Source organism: Sipha flava, unplaced genomic scaffold (genome assembly GCF_003268045.1).
Source record: "Sipha flava isolate LNK unplaced genomic scaffold, YSA_version1 231_pilon_pilon, whole genome shotgun sequence".
Classification (NCBI taxonomy): domain Eukaryota; kingdom Metazoa; phylum Arthropoda; class Insecta; order Hemiptera; family Aphididae; genus Sipha; species Sipha flava.
In genome coordinates, this window is record NW_020272868.1 from 147,292 (window position 1) to 169,247 (window position 21,956).

At 29.0% G+C, this 21,956-nt stretch overlaps 2 protein-coding genes across 3 annotated transcripts in view; one reads left to right on the forward strand and one right to left on the reverse strand.

Annotated features, from left to right (window-relative positions):
• Positions 1-12,856, forward strand: part of LOC112683635 — a 55,277-nt gene extending 42,421 nt beyond the window's left edge. Inside the window, exons 4-6 of the mRNA XM_025554749.1 lie at positions 6,632-6,816; positions 9,839-9,970; positions 12,444-12,856. Of these exons, the coding sequence (XP_025410534.1) occupies positions 6,632-6,816; positions 9,839-9,970; positions 12,444-12,567 (441 nt within the window). The 3' untranslated portion in view covers positions 12,568-12,856. The remainder of the gene's footprint in view (positions 1-6,631; positions 6,817-9,838; positions 9,971-12,443) is intronic.
• Positions 12,857-14,177: 1,321 nt separating this feature from the next.
• On the reverse strand, positions 14,178-15,815 carry LOC112683639 (glia maturation factor beta). 2 transcript variants are annotated; one of them, XM_025554756.1, is made up of 5 exons: positions 15,622-15,815; positions 15,522-15,555; positions 14,863-14,953; positions 14,613-14,795; positions 14,178-14,554 (listed from the first exon to the last, which is right to left on the reverse strand). In XM_025554756.1, the coding sequence occupies exons 2-5, from the start codon at positions 15,522-15,524 to the stop codon at positions 14,412-14,414; spliced, it is 420 nt and encodes a 139-aa protein (XP_025410541.1). In that variant the 5' UTR covers positions 15,525-15,555; positions 15,622-15,815; the 3' UTR covers positions 14,178-14,411. The 2 variants fall into 2 exon arrangements, with proteins under 2 accessions (XP_025410541.1, XP_025410540.1); XM_025554755.1 differs by having other exon boundaries at positions 15,522-15,815.
• Between the last annotated feature and the right edge of the window lie 6,141 nt (positions 15,816-21,956).

Genomic DNA, 21,956 nt, shown 5'->3' on the forward strand with positions numbered 1-21,956 from the left:
ATATCAGGTAGTCTGTAAAAATTTCAACATCAACTAAAAACAAAATCCAATATTTACCAAATACTTTGTTTTAGTTATGTATTACACGTATAATTTAATTACATTAATAACCGATTAACCGAATAAGTGATATCATGAAAGGGATTTTGAAATTTTTTCCATATCATGACATAGCATAATAAAAAACAATTATGAAATATATGGGCGGTGCCTATCCTATATAATAGTTAGTATAGTATAAATTAAAATAAATAAAGATTTATGGATATGTTCCTTGATATTGATCTATACTGTATAGATATTATAGATAAAAATCCTATAAATTCTTGTCATAACATATCCAATGTATCTACCCTACCCGAAAATATGTATCTATAATATGTAACCTTATTATGTATGGTATGTGCCATGAACTAAAAAATATATTTTTTTATTTTTTGTTTTATTATGTCTATTGTATACATGCGTACAATTATCATACAACTACGTTTTATTTTGCAATTTTGTGATTCGTGATAATATACTCATATGAATGAAAAAAATACAAACACTAATTATGTATCGAAGTTAGGAAGGTGTGTAATAAAATAGTAACCAAGCTTAACAGAAGTTAACCAACTAGATTAAGCTAGATATTTTATTATCTTTTCCTTTAAAAATAAATTTAGAGTGAACGATGAATAATTATTATGATTTATGTTCTTACTCTATTACCAACGGTATTGGTAGAATCCTTTCATCTGTTTTGTTCTATGATTTCTTAGGAAATAACAGTTTAAGAAAAAAAAAGCTATATACTTTATTTTATCTAATAGTATGTCAAAAGGGAAACCCACATGAAGATAAGTCTGTGTCTTCTCTAAGTGATACGCCGAGGAGGAGAACGCTCTTGTTGTACCCAAGGGTTACTTATAATAATCTCTTCGTGTGTTTCCTACAATTCAGATTCTTTATTAAAAACAATAAATTGATAATATATTATGATTCATTACAATTATCTGATGTGTGATGTTCATATCAAGAGACATATATCTTATGACTAATGTACTCATATAATCGATATATATTATAATCATATTACATGATAAGATTTGAAATAGTATGTTATATAATAATGACTTACTGACGATTCTGGTTTTCTACTTTAACAATGTATACAATTAATTAATATTAATTTGATTAAATTTTGTTATAAGTATGAATATGTACATTTAAAGTATAATATTTTTATGGCTAATGTATAACTAAAATCTATAACATGTATTACTTGTGTATGGCTACAATGTATTATATATATTGTACATGGTAATATAATAATAATACAAGTGTCAATGCAGTAATGCAGAAGAAAAAGTTTATTATTTAATAATCTTAAAATTGGCCAGATTCCTATAGTAATAATAAGTTATTTGATTTTCATGACAAAGTATTGGAAAAATGTTTATCGTTAGGATTCAATAAACCATTTGTTGTACAGGATTATTTCGTGTATACAGATGGTTTTTATATTTTGACCCTTCTGAAAATATAATATATATTGTACATGATTATCATCAGGGTTGGTAGCTTATAATACTTAAAATTGCATAAATATGCTCAATAATATTACCTTAAATATCGCTAATTATACCCTAAAAAATATGCAATAAAAACAACAAAATATATACGAAAAAACTGAAATGAATTTATTAATAATTAACTTATCACATACAAATTATCATTGTTAGTTACTTAAGTTTTGAAATTACTTTCAGTGATTGTCTATCAATAAAGTTTTGTACGACAAAAATGAGTGTTTGACGTCCACAGATACAATTGGTGCATATTTTAAATACACAAACAACATAGTTGCATAATGTAACTTCACCCAGTAATTTTCTTCACCATCCATATATTTTTTAAATATGATTTAGTTTAGAAGAACCACTATTTTTTTTCTAAAACGTTTTTTAATTTAAGATTTATAGCAGTACTAATTTTATCATTTAGTATTTCAAATGTTTCTGCTATATTTTCAATAAAATTTAATAATGAGGTCACGGATAGATTTTTTGCTTGCAATTTATCATTGACTATAGCTAAAGTAAAAATATTTAATTTTATATATACCAAGTTATTTTCAATATTGGGTTTGTCTAAACATATGCTTTTTGATACCTAGCTAATCGCATTAATCGGTTCGAGTAATCCGATAACATTACGAACAGCTTTTAAGTTTTAGCAATAATATGATGCTGCATTCATTGAGGTTCCTCATCGCGTAATAATTGATTCTGACAGCAAGCTTAATCCAGCAAGTTCATTTTCAAATAATTTTACACAACTCGGAATTTTTTTAAATACTTGTTTAACACCTGTTATTTATTTATTCACTGTACTGAAATGAGATCCAACCCGTTCTGCTACTCATTTCAAACTGTGAACTGCACACGTAACTTGTAGTAATTTTGAATAGAAGACTTGGAGAGCAATTTTAAAACAAAGTTACAACACATTCAACCAAAGGACGAAAATACAAACAATACGACACGTATCAAAGCATTCGCGTTATAGATTGATAACACAATAAAACTTGATCCATTAATTTAATTTAACATTTCGATTGATAATAATCTAAAAATACTTCTAATAAATAAAATATGATTTCCTAAAATATAACCAATTTTGATTCAAAAACAAGTAGAAACACCACTAAAACAAAAAATTCACAAAATATGCAAAAATATACAAAATAAAATGTTTAATTTGAGTTCTCTGTACCATTAAACACATTTTTAACTTGTTCTAATATTCCTTAAGCATCTCATATGAAACATGCAAATACTATAAAATCCCAATCCTGGTTATCATCACTGAAATGATAAAGTAATAATCGAGTAGTAAATAAATGTTTAGCAATTTGTCGTCTTGCGATTTTGTCCTGCAATGACTGATTACGAGTTTTTATTAATTTACGCCGATTTGCGTTTCAACATTCTGTGTCGACTACAGACGCATATTAATGCGATATGACACCCTCTCCCAGTACAGTCGTTTGCACCATTAATAAACTATAAAAACCTATCTGACTCATAAAATCTATAATCCCGCGAGAACTCGACAGTTGTCTGGTCGTAATCGACAATAATATAATGTAATATAATAAAGACAGATGCGGTGCGCACCCGAAATGCGTGTTTACGCACACGTACATTTATAATTTAATGTGCCAATGACATAGTGTTAACTCGTCCCGTGGTTATATAAAACGTATTCATCGCGAAATATCTATTCATCCCCCTCGACGGGCCCGAGACCTTTTGTACTGTACATAGTTCTGCGCATGTTACATTATTATTATTGTTATTATTATTATTATTTTTATTCTTAAAATTATTATATATAAATTCGCGCGCATGTACGGATCGTTTGATCTCTAATCGTACGCGGCGCGGGATCGGATTTTACAACCTCTATAATATAAAGGAATTAGACGAAGACCAAATATTTCACTACTGTACCATTGTTAGAGACGTATTTAGGGAAGCAAATGGGGCAATCAACCGGGGGCACCAAATACCAAATACCTAAAAGAAGGGTAGAAGGGTACTGACACTAGAAGTTAAATTGTTTTCAAATTTATGTTATAATAAATTTAATTATTACAAATAAATTGAAAGGTAAAATGAAAATGTTTTTTGGCCTATGGTAGAAGATTAAAAATAAATGGAACCAAGGAAAAAAAAAGAGGTAAAGGAGGAAACAAAAGATTTTTGGGTCTTTTACACCCTTAATTACACCTATTAATAAAAGGGATTTCTGAGAAAAAAAGATGCCATATTTAATTTGTATACCTAGGGCGCCAAGATCGTAAATACGCCTCTGAGTCTATTGTACCGGTACGAAAACCAAACAATCGGTAGACGATGCGACGGTCTCTTTATGATTTATAGAGGTATACGTAGACATGTCATCACCTATTTATGCGAAAGACTTTCTACAGGGTGTCCTCCCTCTCAAACACCTCCGGGCAAACCTTCGATAAATAATATTTTTAAACAGATGCAGTGTGCCAGCGTGTGCATATGTGTCTCATTTTACCTGCTCATACAGATAAGGTCGGGTTTTTTTGGTTACTATTCAGGGGTCGTAATCGGAGATGAGACTGCGGGGTGTAACATCTACACACTCACGATTTTTTTCCCGTATCCGCTTTGAGATGGTCCCGAATTAGCGTCTGTTTTTTGCGTAGAACTCTTGCATCTCTGCGAGTACTATGTACTCGTATATTTGTCAGGATTTCTGCTCCGAAAGTGTTCCAAGTTATGATTATTTCCGTCTTCGAAAAAGGAAAAACACACACACACACACACACACACACACACACACACACACACACACATACTACATAGGATACGCGATGGGAAAAAAATCAAAACAATAGGACTTGGTAAGTTAGAAAATAAACCAGATCGAGCTTTAACTAGAAAAACACACGTTTTGTCCCACAACTTTTTTATTGTTTCATTCAACTGTCAACATATCCATTCAACGGTTCGTTATGAACGTCTGAGTTTAGGATACACAATAATTATAATAATAATAATAATAGTGGTAATATCTTTTTATGAATAATTGTTTGATGTACCAATATTGAGCCAGTCCTTTTTTTGTCTGCCATGTATCCACTTAAAATCCAAGGTTTTATAATATATATTCCGTTTTTTAAATTCAATATATAAATGGTCATATGGATAGATAACAGCCGACAAGTGTGTACCTAAAACTTTAATAGCATTATGTACATCTTATTGTCCAAAAGGTAAAGTTTAAGCTTATCCAATATCCATTATGACATGTGGATCAAAATCCAAATTAAAAATACGTCCGACCATATAATGTACGAGTGTTGACCGGTTTTTTTTCTGTTGATTTTAACATGTGCCTATTCAGCACATATTATACATGTATCAACGTTGTATGGGAATCACAGGTCGTTGTGCATAATACATGGTCAATACAGATCGTTACCTCACGTTATGTTTTGTTTTCTTTCTCTTTATACACTATTCGTGTTAAAAATCAAACGAGGCCTATAATTTGTAGAAAACGTATAAACAATCAATTGCTTAATTTTGTGTGTCAGACTTTCGCGCAGTTAAACGAAGAAATTATTCACGAGCTGGTACTCTAAGGATAAAAATCGGCCTGCTTCGACTTTGACGGACGACGTAAATTAATATAAACGGTACGACGTCACTAAATGATAATACGTAATACATACTTATTTAAAACTCGCCTATACCGTAATCTATATTATGTTATCTATGTGTACATATAAATACATTTGTTACGTCGTACATTATCTAACTGTATTTTTGGTTCCTGTAATTAGGTTAAGCACATTTATTAAAAAACATGTATGCGATGGGAACGAAACCTCGATGCTAATATCTGCACACCTTCAGAACCTTCTAAATGCAGGGGCGTGTTTATATGTTTCCCACTTGTAGGCCTGTTAAAAATTGCCGCACTCAATAACTAAAATATTAGAATAAATTATAATTTATTTTTTATAAAATATGTATTCATAAAGTAATAAATATTTAAATATTTAAACTTAATTTCTTAAAAGTTAAAATATTTTTATTAATAATTAATAACTAGAAAAAATAAATAATATACATTCTTCAAACTTGAATATGATAATTATTATTTCGTCGACATTTGGTTGTAGCAAAAATGTCGATTAAATCTTTAAAATGTTATTATTTTAACATGTCATTCTCTATTAATAACAATGCTAAATTGTTTAATTTTTTATCAGTTTAAGTCGAATAAAATATTAGTCAAATTACTAATTATACCACGTAGAGTAACTAAATTAGTCACACAGTACAATTGGCTAAGTCGGTTTGTATTAGTTACTTTTGCCTATTATTAGTAGTCACTACAGAACTGTTACTACTACAAGAAGTAGAGGAAGTTTTTTTTAAAAAAAAAAATTAGACAATTTGTGTTTAGTTTAATACATTTTGCAAATTATCACTCTTTAGTTTGGAAATGTATATATACTAATCACAGCTTAACCGCTTTCTTCATAAAAAAAAAAAGAAAAGAAAAATAGTAAAAATAATCAATAAATAATAATAAGTTAGTAAATAAAATAAAACGAAAATGATTTACGTACAAATGATTTACCCACACGGCAACAGAAATTGAACTCAGGATAATTGTTTATTGCTAGATATTTTATTTACTAAAATCATCTATAACAATAACTTTCATAAACATTCCCGAATATTATATATAAATATATAAATGGTGATTAGAAATTATGAAAATAGCTGTCCAATAACTGTTGATGGGGTAAGCTATTGTCTACTATTTTTTCATACACCAAGGTTACATATTTTACAATATCAGAAATCTAAAAACGTATCTATATAAATTTGATATGCAATTCCGTAAAAAGTATAATCTTTAAAAAATTGCCGCTGTAGACACGTGCTTATAGAACTGTATATAAATACGCCACTGCCTAAATGTTTACTCGACGTTCTTCGTCCTCTGATGCTTATATACTTAAATACGCATAAGAAGCAACATCTTGGCTGATTTAATTTTGTTTTTGTTTTTTTTTTGTTTACAGACCATACCTGCGTTAGACAACAACCAGTCACCCGAACAAATGTCGAACCAGAAATCGCTGCTATTTTATAATCACACTGAGTGCGAGTGCCAGTCGAAGATGGACGATGAAATGCCCAGAGACTCGTTGCCCACTGCGACTGCGGTGTTCGCCGAACGGTCGTCGGCCGTGCACCGGACCGACAAGTATGTGCACACATTTCTAATACAACACAAGACGTTTACATAAGAACACAGACTCATGGGCGTAATTTCATTCAATTTTTACTACAGTGAATTTAAAAAATCGTTGGTTACTTACTATTGCATTTTTTAGAAAGCCTCTATCTAAAAAACTGTAAACTATGTCTACGTGATTTCTTAGCTAACTCAAACGGATATATTCAATTTCATATGTTTTTTAAGTATTAACTATAGATATTTCTGATGGATCTGCGCAAAATGTATCTATAGCAGTTCACCTACCTAAATAGATATAGATACATAGTACATAGAACACGCGATGTCATTATAAACCGTTTCTGCTGTACATTTTAAGGACCACTTACAGGATAAAATCATGGAGAGGAAGAAGATAAAGATGTTTATCTTACTTTAATATACGGATAAAAATCATCATACATATAACTACGGGTGAGGGGGCATTTCCCAGCTACTGTCGATTAGTGTTGTTAATGTAGCTAATAGCATCGATATGCATCGATAAAACTTGTTTTCACTGACAAATTCAAACAATTCAGACATTTGTTGACATTTATTGATTTTCGATTTTTTATTTGACTCTTTACCTGACATAACATACATAATTTTGAACATCTCCCTTGGACGATTCCTGTGCACTAGCCTGTGTGTTAAAGTCGGTTTTCTATTGGGTTTTGTATTTTCGATCACTTTTCTATGATCCATGTTCTTAATCATGTATGATGTTAAATTATGAGTCCTGTGAAGATTTGAGTCTATAGTAGTGAGCAGTGAAAAACACTATCCTAAGGTACGGGCAGAGCCGTGCTTAGGGGGGTGCGAGAGGTGCACGTCCACCAGGTGCCATAACCACTGGGGCATCAAAAGTTTTTTCATGATCTTCGTAATTTTACTAAAAGCTAACCGTATTATTTAATTCATAATATTTAACGCATTCAATACCATAATCTCGACGGGTAATCGACATCATTAACATTGTCCTGAATCAAGATTCCTAATCGGCGGTGTTGATAGTTTATTTTTAGTATTGGTTTTTATTTTTTCACCGAAATGACGACGTCGTCATCGATAACAAATTAACAATGATATACTTTTACATTATTGTTACTTTAAAAATAACAAACATATGTCGACTTGGACCGATTAGTATGATTTTATTTTGAACCCAACTATGATAGTGTCTATATTAGTTGATAGTTAATAACATCATAGTTCATGAACACCGAAGTTACATAGATACCTAATAACTTTTCATTGGTTATTATTTAAAGATAAGTTATTTTTTGTGCGAATAAATTTGATTTGTAAATTAATTATACTGGTTTATATGGTAGGTTATTAGGTATCTATATTTTTTGTTTTCCCTACTCAAGTTATGTATGTACTTATATTGTTCTTTAGTTGTTGGTCATTTCTTTTATTTATTTAACTAATACAAAAGTAGTTACATATGTAGAACCCCCAATTCTTATGTAGTCTCCTTATGGCCTATAGATGTACAAATATTTTTGTTAGACGGGGTGGGGGCGCTAAAAATGATTCTTAGCACCGGGAGTTAATTATACTAGGCACGGTACTGAGTATGGGGACTCATTGTGGCTAAGTTTAGCCTCGATACTTATAGGCCCTGCGAAATGTTAATTCTAATTACGCTAATGTTAATCATACCTTAGAGTTCATAATATATTCATAATATTATAAAATAATATTTCGCACAGGTAAATGCTAATAAGAATCAATGTCTGTTTTATAAATCTATTAAATAATTGCTTCGAGTCTATTCCTCTGTCTCATTTTTCCGTGATTAATAATATTTCGCGATCCCACAAAAAACTGTATTAATGTTACTATAATAATCTATTACTATTATTGTTGGGTCACAATCCTTTGCTTTCTTTCAATAATTGTCCTTATACTGTTGCCCAGCCTACATTCGTCTCCAATTTACATGCGTAATCCAACAAACCTCTCTTCGTTCTCCCGTGCATTCCACGGGTTTTCAATGCTATTAATGTTTTCCTTGTCAATTGTTTTCCCGAATACTAATGTATACGTTCTATCGGGCGTAAGACGTTTCTACTAAAAGTAGATCTTTCCCTTTTATACCAATAAACGTTTCCACCCGCTTCCCCAAATAAGATAAAATACCTACACTTTTCATGAGTTTTTCGGATTGATGTAAAATATATATAAATATACACACAATATAATCAATTTATATTGTAAATTTATTATATTTAATTGTATGTTAAACCGTTATCGTACTTATGCATGTACTTTAATGTCCATTAACCATTATAATATCTAAATAGTCAAATACTTTATGAACAAGTGAAAAGATGACACAGTTTAAATAGTGCATTACAACTGCGTGTGTGTTAAAATAAAATGTAAATTTTAAAATTTATAATTCTATGATGGCTACAGTTATCGAAAGTAAACGTGGAAATAAAACACTAGTACTTAACAACTTTAAATTTTTTATTGAATCAATTAACAAATATCAACTAATTATATATATATATATATATAGTTACAATTTACATAACTAAGGTATCGTATATCAGAATATATTATTTTTTCATCTTTTTATATCTGACCATTTTTTTAAATAAAATTTAACATTTTCCAACCTATATTGTATATATTATATAATGCCTTTACATTTATTGAATTAATAGTATATGTTAAATAAAGTTATTTCTGTGCTATAGCTTTTAATTTAAGCATAGTATACAATTGTTTTGGTAAAAACGTGGTCAATATCTCATTTGATGGAAACGGATATTGGTGGAAAAGGGAATGATACACTTTTGGTGGAAACGGGTATCGCCCGTCCTATCATAATCAAAAATGTAATAAAAAAAAACAAAAATTAAAATAATTTACGTCAAAAAAGATGATCTGACGCAACGTATGCCTAAATACACAATACACACACATATACGTAGGTACTCGAACTATCTACTTTATATTTATAATGAGTTGACATTTCGTTGTTTGACAGCTGCAAGTGTCCCACAGAATATACCATACGGTATTTGGCCAACGGTTCGTGTTCATGCGACTGTTTCGATAAACAACGGGAGTGCATCCGATACAAAAAAGGCAACATGTACTTCAACCATCTGGACAGATAGTAAGCAATATTTTTTTATTATATTTTTATTTCGTGGTACTTACCAAAATGTGTTGATGTTCTTTGTGTAACGCAAAAGATTTTAACAGTAGCATTTGAACCGTTCAAGTTTTTTTGCCGACATCGCGACTTGATCGATGACTGTCATTATTTTGCTGGGACATAACCACTAATACTTTAAAAGTCAAGATGGACTTGCATAAAATCTTGTTAAAAATTAAATTTTTTATTGTTTCAAAAATTTATATCTCGTTATTTTTTTCCAACTGTTTCTTTAATTCTAGTAGTCAAGTCTGTACTGTAGGCAGTGTTGGGACTTATCTAGATAGATTTTTTGTCATCTTTTATCTTATCTAGATAAATAACGCTAAGTTTTTTATTTACTTATCTAATATAAAATTTTTACTTATCTAGATAATTTTCTGTATGAATTTTAAATAATTAAATTAATATATTAATAAATATTTATAAAAATATAAAATATTAATATATAATATATTAATATTAATTAATATATAATATTAAATATTTATATATATTAATAATTAATCAATTATTTAAATTTTGGCTGGACCGCCATTTTTGAATTATAAATTCTGTAACTAACCCACTTTCTTTTATATATATATATATAGATAGATTTTGTATTCATAATCATAATTCGTGTATCATTAATAAGTAATTATTATTTCTTGGTACGACATTTTGTTTGTATTTCATGTCGGGAAAATATTTTTGGTATTTTTAAACTTAATGTCTTATTTTTCCATGGAAGTTCCAAATATAGTAGATATTTAATTTTGGTATACACATGTAACTCATACGCTGAATAGTCAATACTTCACTCTTGGAATCCGTTAAGTCGTAATTACTTATAGAATAATGAAAATCATCAAATTAAGATTATATGAAAAACAATATTGTTAACTTAAAATAATTTTTTATGTATTCATCCTGATACGTACTGAGCAATTTCCATTGTTTTTTTTTTTTTTTTTGTGTAACATTTTAGTGATTAACTAACATTAAATATTGTACATTATATATAAATACTGCTTAATGGTAGGTACACAACATTACTACAATAAACATTAAACACCTAGGTATCTATTGATAATATTGATTATAATTGAGTCTTCAAAAATATTATTACAAATATGAAATATTGACCAAAAAATAAAATTTTTGAAAATTTCTTATTTTTATCTAGATAAAAATGAAATTATCTTTTATCTTTATCTAGATATTTTATTTTTTTTATCTATTATCTTTATTTAGATGAATTTGGACTTATTATCTTTCATCTTTATCTAGATACATTTTGCATTATCTATTTCCAACACAGTCTGTAGGACGCGTCCTGGTGGTGGCGTTGAACTACCTTTTTTTTTTTACTATCTATGGTAAATCTTGATTTAATTCAGAACAATCCACCTACTCACAATGAAATACTTTACATAATAATAATTTGATAAAAAAATTTTATTCAACATTATATCGATGCAAATGCTCTAATTCGTCAATTTTTATCGATATACAAGTAATCATGAAATTCCATTATCCGGAGCCTATCTAAGACTAATATAAATACTTGACACACATTACGCCAAAAATTATGTAACACATTTTGATCCGCTCAGAAAATTTAAATTTTTTACAATACGGATTAAAATGTCCCCAAACAATTTGATCTACTGAGGATATTTTGATATTTTTATAAACATTTGGATTCGTGGATCAAAACGTTACTTAACCCCCGAAATTAGATCTGCCTGACTTAAATCATGTACTCGACGCCACTGCCGAAGTGCTGTAGACATCCAAAATCTATAGATCTGTAGTAGTACCTAGTCGAAAAAGATGTTTGTCAACATTTTTTTGGAATAACTAAGACGATTGGTCTCAGGTAACTCTGGTTTTGTATTTTTTTTCCCGATCAGCTCCTACTAGCCTCCTACGCGTGAAATTAAAACTTGAACAAGAAATAATAAGTCATTAGATTCGGTGGCTCTTAATTTAGCCGTCCACAAGACTGTACCGAAAAGGTAGATTTGAGAGACAGATTTGATTAATTCTTTTCTTTGAATAGTGTGTACAATAAACACAATTTTCAACAATAAAAGATTAATTGGCTCAAGATAAACCCAACTTTAAAATCTTTTATATTTGATTAAAATGTTTACCTGTTTGCAAGTAGTTATAAATAATAAAAATTATTTTTAGTCTTAGAATTATTCAAGTTTTAATGACATCTCTTCTGTGTTAAATAACTAATAAGATTTTCAGCATACCCGAAAAAATTGAAAGTGTAAGGGATCAAATAAGCACAAAAATAATTTAAAATAATTTATGGATATGGCTATCAGTCAAAACACATTAATGAAGTCTTGGGTGTTCATCATTTTTTCTATAATTTATAGATCTATTAATATTTTTAAGAAAAATCATAATATGACAATTTTTTGTTTAACAGCTGCATTACATCAGGCCAATGTTTAATGCCAATGTGCGAGTATGGCGTTTACTCTCATCGAAAAGGACGTTGTCCGAAAAAGTTTGAAAACTTCCATGCATACAAAAAGAAACACTACTTCTAGGCATAATACTTAGTAATTTATTTTTGTCCTCGCACACACATATACATACATATACACATACAAACACAATTATGTGTATAAATGAGTACTTCTCGCAAATGTATACCACCATTGAGGTCTGTATGTTATATGTACACACCAATATAATATCAACCTAATAATGTGTTCAGTGTTGTTTCCACATTTTTGTTTAGCATTTAACGTATTACAATTATTATTTTTTATGTAAAATTATACTTTACGAATGTTAAAGTTACTCTTGATGGTGACATGTATTTATATGCTTTGTATATGCTTTATTATTAAGTTATAATATTTATTTCATTATTTTAACTATTATATTTTGTATCATAAGGTATAAAATATACTGTAATTATACAAATAAAATTTACATATTTGATAATTTAATATGTTTTAAAGATCAACAAGTGTAAAATGCTTCATTGTAAATTTAGGCATATACAACTTTATCAAATAAAACAACAATTGTACATACATAATAGAAATATTAGTACATAACTGATTTGATAAATACGAAAAATATGACTTTTAAACTTTTAATACTTTTATATTCATATATAGTAATAATTAATTTAAAAAATAATTTTAAGTAATCCTTATCAAAAAGGATAATATAAAATTAAAAAATTGTAAAATATGAACTTAATAATAACTTATAAAAAATACTTATTAATAGAAAATACACTTCACTGACATTTTACAGTAAGTTAACACTTGAGAAATACGCTATACTAATAATTATTGGTCAAATTCATATTGTTTTTTTTTTTTTTACAATATGAATAATTGTACTTTAAGTTTCCTTTCTAAATTTATATAGCTAATTTATAAATAAAAATAGACTTTTTAAATGATACTTTTATCCCATTCATTTTTCCCAAAAATCAAAATGATACTAAATATTATTTCAGGAATTAAAATGATGTTATCCAGTAACCAAATTATTAAATAAGGGTTTCTTAAAGTGTTGACTTATGATCACAGAAATTTTTCAAATAAACAGTTAACACTAATTCGTAGTATAAAAACACGCTTAATGTTTAAATTATTATTTAAAAATAATAATAATAATAATAAAAGCAATTTAAGGTATATAATATAATTTAAAAGCAATAAAAGTGTTTAATTCAAGTTCACAATATTAATACATAATAATTGTAAACAAATTTAAAAATGTAATTAATAACAAATTATAATTGTCGTTATAAATATTTAAACATAAATTAATTCAACAAATTATCTTGTCTTTAAAATATTAATTATTATATTGGATTAATTCACTTAAAATCCATAAATTTATAATATTTGTAAACTGATACATGGATTATTATTGTAATATTTTTGTATAAAATTCACACGTATATAATTTAAATCATTCAAAATATAGTATTTGTATAAAAACAGGATTTTATTAACATATTAATAGGGATATTAGTTTATCATGGCACACACATATTTGAAAAGTCAAAAGGAATGTTTAAAGGGGTTCTAATATAATTCATTTCAATAGGTATGTCAAATGTGTATATAAAATAAAAATAAATCTGATTATATGTCAAATTGTTTAAGTATAAATTAATAATTATATATAAATGTGACAAAAATAAATGCCTAGAAATTATTATAAAAAAAGTGTTAAATATTACTTACTATAACTTGGAAAGGTGTGTACTAATAGTGTTAAATGATTCTAAATTATAGGGCAATGGTTTTACAGTTGTCTTATTTTAATTATTGTACTACTTCATGTCATTACACTGTAATAATTAGTGTTTTATATTATTATATGTCATAATACTTGACAATACACCCAAACAAACATATTATTTTCCCATAACACAGTCTTGCAGCCATTCATCTGTCATTTCATCCAATTCCCTTACTTCATACACTCTAGTCAAATTGGCCTCTCGCTGCAAGGCCATTTTTGTACCGGCATACATTATTTGCAATTCCATATGACTATCTAAAAAAGTACTGTCTTTAAACTCAAATTCAGTTTCAAAATACATTTTAATACAAACCTCTTGGAGTAAAATATATAAAACACATTGGAAATGAAACACGACCATCTCCATGTTCCATTTTGCAGCAGTAAATCACATAACGTGGCTGGTGACCAGGTAAGATTTCTCTCAGTTCTTCAAGTGTTACATTGTCTAGTATTTCATCCACACAAACTTGCTGTTTTTCTCTGTCTACTTTCACTATTCGCATAAAATGAAAACATTAATGTAATTCGATTTAGGTATATTAATAATTTTAATGCCGCACTTATAAGAGCAGCATTTGTTGTTGCTTTACGGAATCGAAATTTTCTCAATGTTTCTTTTACATCATCACCAATATCACATACCTTGGTACCCTTTAAAAATAAATTAAATATGATATAGTATTTTAATTAAATCATTTTCCATTATGTATTCTATGGTTATGATTAATTTTAACAAATATTTTCATAACTCTTGAATAGAATACCTACAAAATATGTACCTGTATTAGTCAGGCACCAATAAATATATAATTTAAACACATTTTGCAGTACATAAAATAGGCAATCTTTAACTAGAACTTTGCTTAAAAAATCTTTTACGCAATTTTATTCAATTAAAATGTAAGCGAATATTTTTTTAGAATTGCATTTTGAAATTAACTTAATTAAATCTAAACTTGAGAGTGTACCAAAATTGCAAGTTATCAACAGTAATATATCAGTTATGTACCTATTTATTTAGTTCTACTATAGTTTAAAATCTACAATCCAAAATCAAAAATCTTATCTGAATCCAAAAGTTAAATGAAATTGAAATGGATATCCTACTCAACAGATACTTTAAAACTATTTGATGAACGAAAATTTAAAAAAACAAACCATTATATTAAGCGCGCATATAACAATCAAGATAATATAATGATTTATTCATAAAACTTACCATATTTCACAACAAATGAATGATTCTATAAAAACTTTCAAAGTTCGAAATGATTAGTCGGAGTAAAGTAATATGTACGCTAAAATCAATAATACAGTACCTAGTGCTAAAGTAACGGACGATAAGTAACTAATCGATTAAATTCCAGGGCGACTGAGATCATTTGTTGCTCAACAGATTTTTAATATTTATTAACGTAAACAATTATCTGATTATCAAACAGGCTTAAGTATCTCCACTCAATAACAATTATCAATTTCACTGTTCGGACATTTCCAATGGTCAATCACTATCATTTGTAATAGGTTTGATAAACTCCGTTCTTATCGTTTTTGGCAGTGATAAAATAATTAAAACTCTTTGGTCACACTGTTTTTTATTCATAGCTATTTTTATTGTTTTCTCTTTAATTTTTTTCAAACAAGTTTGTCTGGAATAAAAATTGTTTTTCATTAATTGTTAATACTCCACATCAAGTTATAATATTTTTATAATTTGTCAAATGTAGGAATCCCATATTTATTTTTTAAAAACACGGGACATTTTAGATCATACCTATTTTTGAAATTTACATTGGTATTAATTTGGGGTGGGGGTAAGGACAGTGGCGTAATTGTGGGGGGCAAGGAGGGGCAAGTGCCCCCTCTGACCATTTTTTGAGAGATAAAGGTATAATTTTTCCCTCCCCAGATAATCCAACAGTACAAATAGGACCCTTTACTAATGAACTCTTATGGATATTATTTAACAATATTGGTACCTACTACATAACCTACCTACAATTTATGTTTATCTAAACCATAAAACGAGTTAAAAGACTTATGTAAAATCAAACAATTAGATATAGTGTATAAAATACATACAATAAAAATATGTTTTAACTGGCGAGGGGGAGAGTGTCAGGGTTTTGGTAATAATAAATATATTATATTGCCCCCCCCCCTAGGTTTTTTCCCAGTTACGCCACTAGGTGAGGGGACTTATTTTAGCAATTAATATATTACAAAATTAAATATGTGTTATTTGTTTTACAAATTCTTTATAAACATTTGGGAGCTAAAATTACACTTGGCCTTGATGTAATATTTCATTTTCCTCACAGCTACTAAATATACTATAAAATAAATTAAACACAATATTTGATACTTCAAAATTATATAAATTATAATTATATTATTAATTATCATTTAAGTATAAAATAAAATAATATAAAATTTAAAAAAGCTTAATGATATTAAAGAATTTAATTTTTAAAATAATGTACATACAAAATGGATTATACATAACATGGGACAAAAGTGTTATTTTTATACTTGTGTCGGGACACCGGGACATTTTATTCAAATACAGGACAATGCGGTAAAATGCGGTACGTATGGGATCCCTAGTCAAACGACCCGTGTTTTGTTGATTTGCCAAAAAACTTTGTAGATGTCTATATAATAAACACGAGAACCAGACAGTGGCATGCAGTGCTTATTTCAAATTTTCTATCCCAAGGAGGTATATATTTTTACAAGACTGTTAAGTTTATAAATAATTATAAATAATAAGATTTTCTTTTTCTTTTATAATTTCATTAATGCATTGTATGATGCTCTGTATTTCTGCATATTGAATTTTATTCCCGAGGTTAATTATTATCCATCTAAATTCCCTATGTAGTTTTCCAAAGACCTTAAATCTTTAGTTATCTCTAAAAAGCGCGCTCATGCCAAATATAGTGTCCCGTTGTTCAAAAGATTATAACGAGTTTTCTTATCTCCAGGCCCGTTATAAATATGAATACAAAAGTTGTTATAAATTGTTCTTAGTTCAAACTGAGTGTAAGCTAATAACCAATCCTCGGTCTTTTTGGGAATTTGTCCGGTAAAATAAATCCAGTGATGGAATTCCATATACTGTTCATTTTGATGAAAAGTTTGGTTCCGGCACTGAATCAGTTTCTAGCCTCTTCTCTTCATATTTCAGCACCGTATACGTCATTCCTTCTTCCAACAAAATTCCAAATATTTCTTTTTTCTCATTTTAATCTACCAAGTAACTGTTTCTTTACCACAAAGGATGTCGAATTGGGTTTATCTATGTTAAAAACTTCAAAATCAGCTGGTCCTGATGGTCTGCCAGGGACGTTCCTATTTAACATAAAATCCGCTTTTTGTTTTCCCCTATGGTTGATATTTCGTCGCTCCCTTGACATGGGAATTTTCCCATCTATGTTTAAGATTAGTTCAGTCACACCTGTATATAAGTCTGGTGATAAAACTGATGTATGGAATTATAGGCCTATTTCGATCCAAAATCATATTGCCAAACTTTTTGAGCAGCTTATTCTAAAGTGTATTCAGCCATTGGTTAATTCTATCTTAGTTGATGAACAATATGGCTTTAGGCCTAGCCGTTCTGCTACTACAAATCAGATAGTATTTCATAATTTTATATTGGCGGCTATTGGAAAACGGACTCAGGTAGATGTTATTTTTACGGATTTTTCCAAAGCGTTTGATCATGTTGACCATAAAATACTAATTGAAGTCCTATATAAAGCTGGATTTGAAGAACCCATCCTATCTTGGTTCAAATCATATTTATCTGACAGAATCCAATGTGTCAAAATCCTAAGATGTAAATCTGAAGCAGTCGCGGTAACTTCAGGCGTTCCTCAAGGGGGGCACTTATCCCCCTTGTTGTTTTCTCTATTGGTTAATGAGTTAACCAATAAAATTGGTTATTCCAGATTTTTTGTTCCTTATGTTTGCTGACGATTTGAAAATCTTCTGGGTAATTGAGTCACTAACAGATTATAATACTTTCCAGAAAGAGCTAGATGTTCTTGTTTTGTGATTCAATTCTTTGGGACTAAGCTTCAATGTAGGTAAATGCCATCCATGTCTTTTGCCAGGAATAGAAATATTATCAACTACACGTACTTGATAAATGGATCTAGTATTAATGTTGTTACTAGGAAAAAAGACTTGGATATACTTTTATGTACAAATCTCGATTTCCATTACCATATAGAGGTAGTTTGCTGTCGTGCGTTAAAGATGCTCGGCTTTGTCATACGCACGTCAAAAGAATTTAAGCTCTCTAGCTCTCTCAAAGCTCTATATTGCTCTCTCGTACGGCTTCTTTTAGAATATTTTTCCATTCTTTGGGACCCTTTTACGGCTGCTGACTCTTCTTGCATTGAGAGAGTCCAGAGGCGTTTTTGTTCTTCGGCGTCATTTATTTTGCAAATTCTACATCTATCGCATGATTATAGGCCAGTAATGAATAATCTTTAACTCTTGTCTCTAGCTGATAAAAGAGTTTAAGCCAATTTGGCGTTTTTACATAAGCTGATGGACGTGTGGATGCTCCCTTTCTCCTTTCTTTAATTAATTTTAAGTTCCTACTCAGTTTAATAGTTTAATTAAACTTCCTTTGTTGTTTAATTCCACAGCACCAACTACTATGATAGAAATAATCCTATTCACTGTATGATGCGTATTTGTAACGAGCACCTAGGCTTCTCTGAAACGTTTATTAAAAGTACTACAATCTGTACTCCTATTTTTTACCTTTTGTTCATTTTTTGTTAATATTTTATTTTTGTTTTTATATATTTGCCATTTGTATTTTGTTCCATTGAATTATTGGCGTTTGCTTACGTAATTATTATATTATTTGTTAAAATGTATTATTAAAATATTGTATTGTACTATTGGGCTCCAGCCCGTTCATTATAATAAATTATAAATTATAAAATTAAATTCATAGTTATAATTCTCTAAATTAGTGTACATACAAACAGTGCTAGAGTTTGCGAGGCATTGGACAAAATAAATGTTTGGTCTTATAATTTATATTAATAAAATATTTTAAGTTCAGTTTAATCAGAACCGCGAAGCCTTAATTATAATTTAAGGCGCAGGGCCCTGGACAACTGCCCCTATTGCCCACCTCCTCGTGCCATCCCTGCATTCAAAGTAGTAATAATAATAATAATAATAATATTAATATTGAATTCAAAATAAAAATAAGACATATTTTCATCAAAATTATTATAAGAAAATATAAAATTTCATTTTTTTATAATTGTTATCAGTGCTCGAATTGAGAAAAATTTAGTAGAGGAGCTTACTCTAACAATTTAAAAATTGCGTTCCATGTGTGCAAATATTTAACACAGACCCGGGGGGAGGGATTCGCCTCCCCCCTCTTCCTCCACAAAACCTTACATTTATTTTGAATACCACTTTTCAACTACACAAATATTTAAATTACAAATATTAATATCGATAGTATTAGTAATAAACCATACAATGAATAAAGCATATACCAAATTGTATCTGTGTATACCAGATGAACATTACTATTAATATTTTTTTTGAAATGACAAAGCCATCGCTTATCATAACCACCATGTATTTTTTTATTATGAAAATATATTTTCTCATGTATCTATATAGTGTAAATATAATCTAACCTAACTATTACCTAACCTTACCTAACCTAACCTAATTAACCTAATTATATTTACCATGCATTCAAATTGATTTTCAATCAATTATATTTTATTACAGACATTTATGGTCACCGGGTATCCAATGATAATTGACGAGTCTTCAAGAAAAAATTCCTGTCACGTGGAATCAAACAATTTGGAGAAGGACCATATGATTGATACCGAAACCAACATCACCGACACCAATAATGATCTATTGAATGTTTTAAGAGAACAAATAACGAAATCGATAGTGGAATCAATCGTAGAAATAACTGACGTGACTGAAATCGAGTTTAATGTAAACGGAATTCCACAGGAGGAGCAGTACACACAAAAGGAAATCAAAAATCCAAATAGTCAAACAGAGTATGATAAACCTCAAAAGACTTCAGCCATGCTCGGTCCTGTAAATTATAAGATAAACAGAATGAACAGTAACCCGAAAACTGATTGTAAAACCTTTTTCGACAGGAGTCTTTTGGGTATTGACCTATTCGTAAAACCTTTTCTGACGGGAGCCGTTTGGGAATAATAAAACAATAGACGGAAACCGTTTGGGAAGCGACGTCCTAAGAATCGTTAAAGTCATTCGCACTTCAACCGAATAGCGGTTATATATGGCCAGGAATTTCTTCGGAACGTCTTATTCTTGTTTTGCTCCTATTTAACGTTGAACCCACTGATGTGGTAACATTACACGAAAACCTAATTAATCCAAGTCTATTCAATTTTTCGACATTTTATATGTACATTAAATTAATTTATAATAATTATACATAATTGTTTTATAATTATACATAAGTGTTTTCTTCTACAATGTATAAAAGCCATTATTGAACAAATAAATAGAATATTAAATTTAAAAAACACTATTATTGAAAATGATTAATAAGATTTAATAACGTGATGAATATATATAGTATAATGTTACGATTGTTACATGGTTACTGGTCTGCACATATAATGTGTATATTGACTGAATATACACTACGTTCCAACTAGGGCATTCATCATGTATCACTATTGTGATTTCGACGGTTAATGTCGAATATGTAAAAGACGACAGTTCAGTCACGACGATCATCCACTGTAGGTGTGCTGAACTCTGTATTGTTTTGATGTAGAAATTCACACTTGTATGTTATTTTATGTATTAAACTTTAATACATTTTGACTAAATAACTAAAATATGAAAAGTGAGTCTTATTTACAGCGTATTTTTATCTTTTCAGGATAGTTTTTTCCTCACGCCTAGAAAAACTATTAAGATTTTTAAAAAAATTACCTATTTAAAGTACCACCGCATGCGAATTTAAAATCTAAAAAGTTTCTAGAAAAAACTTTTGGACCAGTATTTCTATACTGTTTTATTATACCAGTTTAATTTGTAATTTAAATATTTTTCTCATAAACCTAAATTAATTTTACTTCCTTATCCCCACCAAACACCTGCAGAAAATGCTTATTTTTTCCAAATCTATATGTTGCTGTTAATAATAAATAATCACTACATAGCAATCTAGTGATTAAACAATTATAAATATATGGTGGTCAGGTTGTACCACATATACTTCTTTCATTACGGGCCTCTTGGATTTGTTGCCTATTTTATTGCTTATATATTTATATAAAATACAAAACTAAAAGAACCTCACTCCTATCTATTCAAGCTGAGAAATAATATGATTATACTAAACGACGTCCCAAAGATATAGGTATGCGGCCCAGGAAGAAGAACAAATTATGATGTTTAAGAAATGTTAGAAAATTTTTTTTTCTTAGACATGATTTGAATACTTCAGTCATATTTGATTTTTATGTTTCTTTATGTTTTGGCCGATCTTAAATACTTGGGAGAAAAGTGAAGGAAAAGAATACTTGATATTTATGTTTAAAAAAACGGGAACCGTTGCGACGGTAGGATTTTTTTCTGGGTCAGCTGT

Coding starts and splice junctions, on each gene's coding strand:
- LOC112683639 (XM_025554756.1), bottom strand. Junction 14,796..14,862: donor AACAAATGCTGCTCTTATAA/GTGCGGCATTAA, acceptor TTATGCGAATAG/TGAAAGTAGACAGAGAAAAA. Junction 14,555..14,612: donor TATATATTTTACTCCAAGAG/GTTTGTATTAAA, acceptor GTACTTTTTTAG/ATAGTCATATGGAATTGCAA.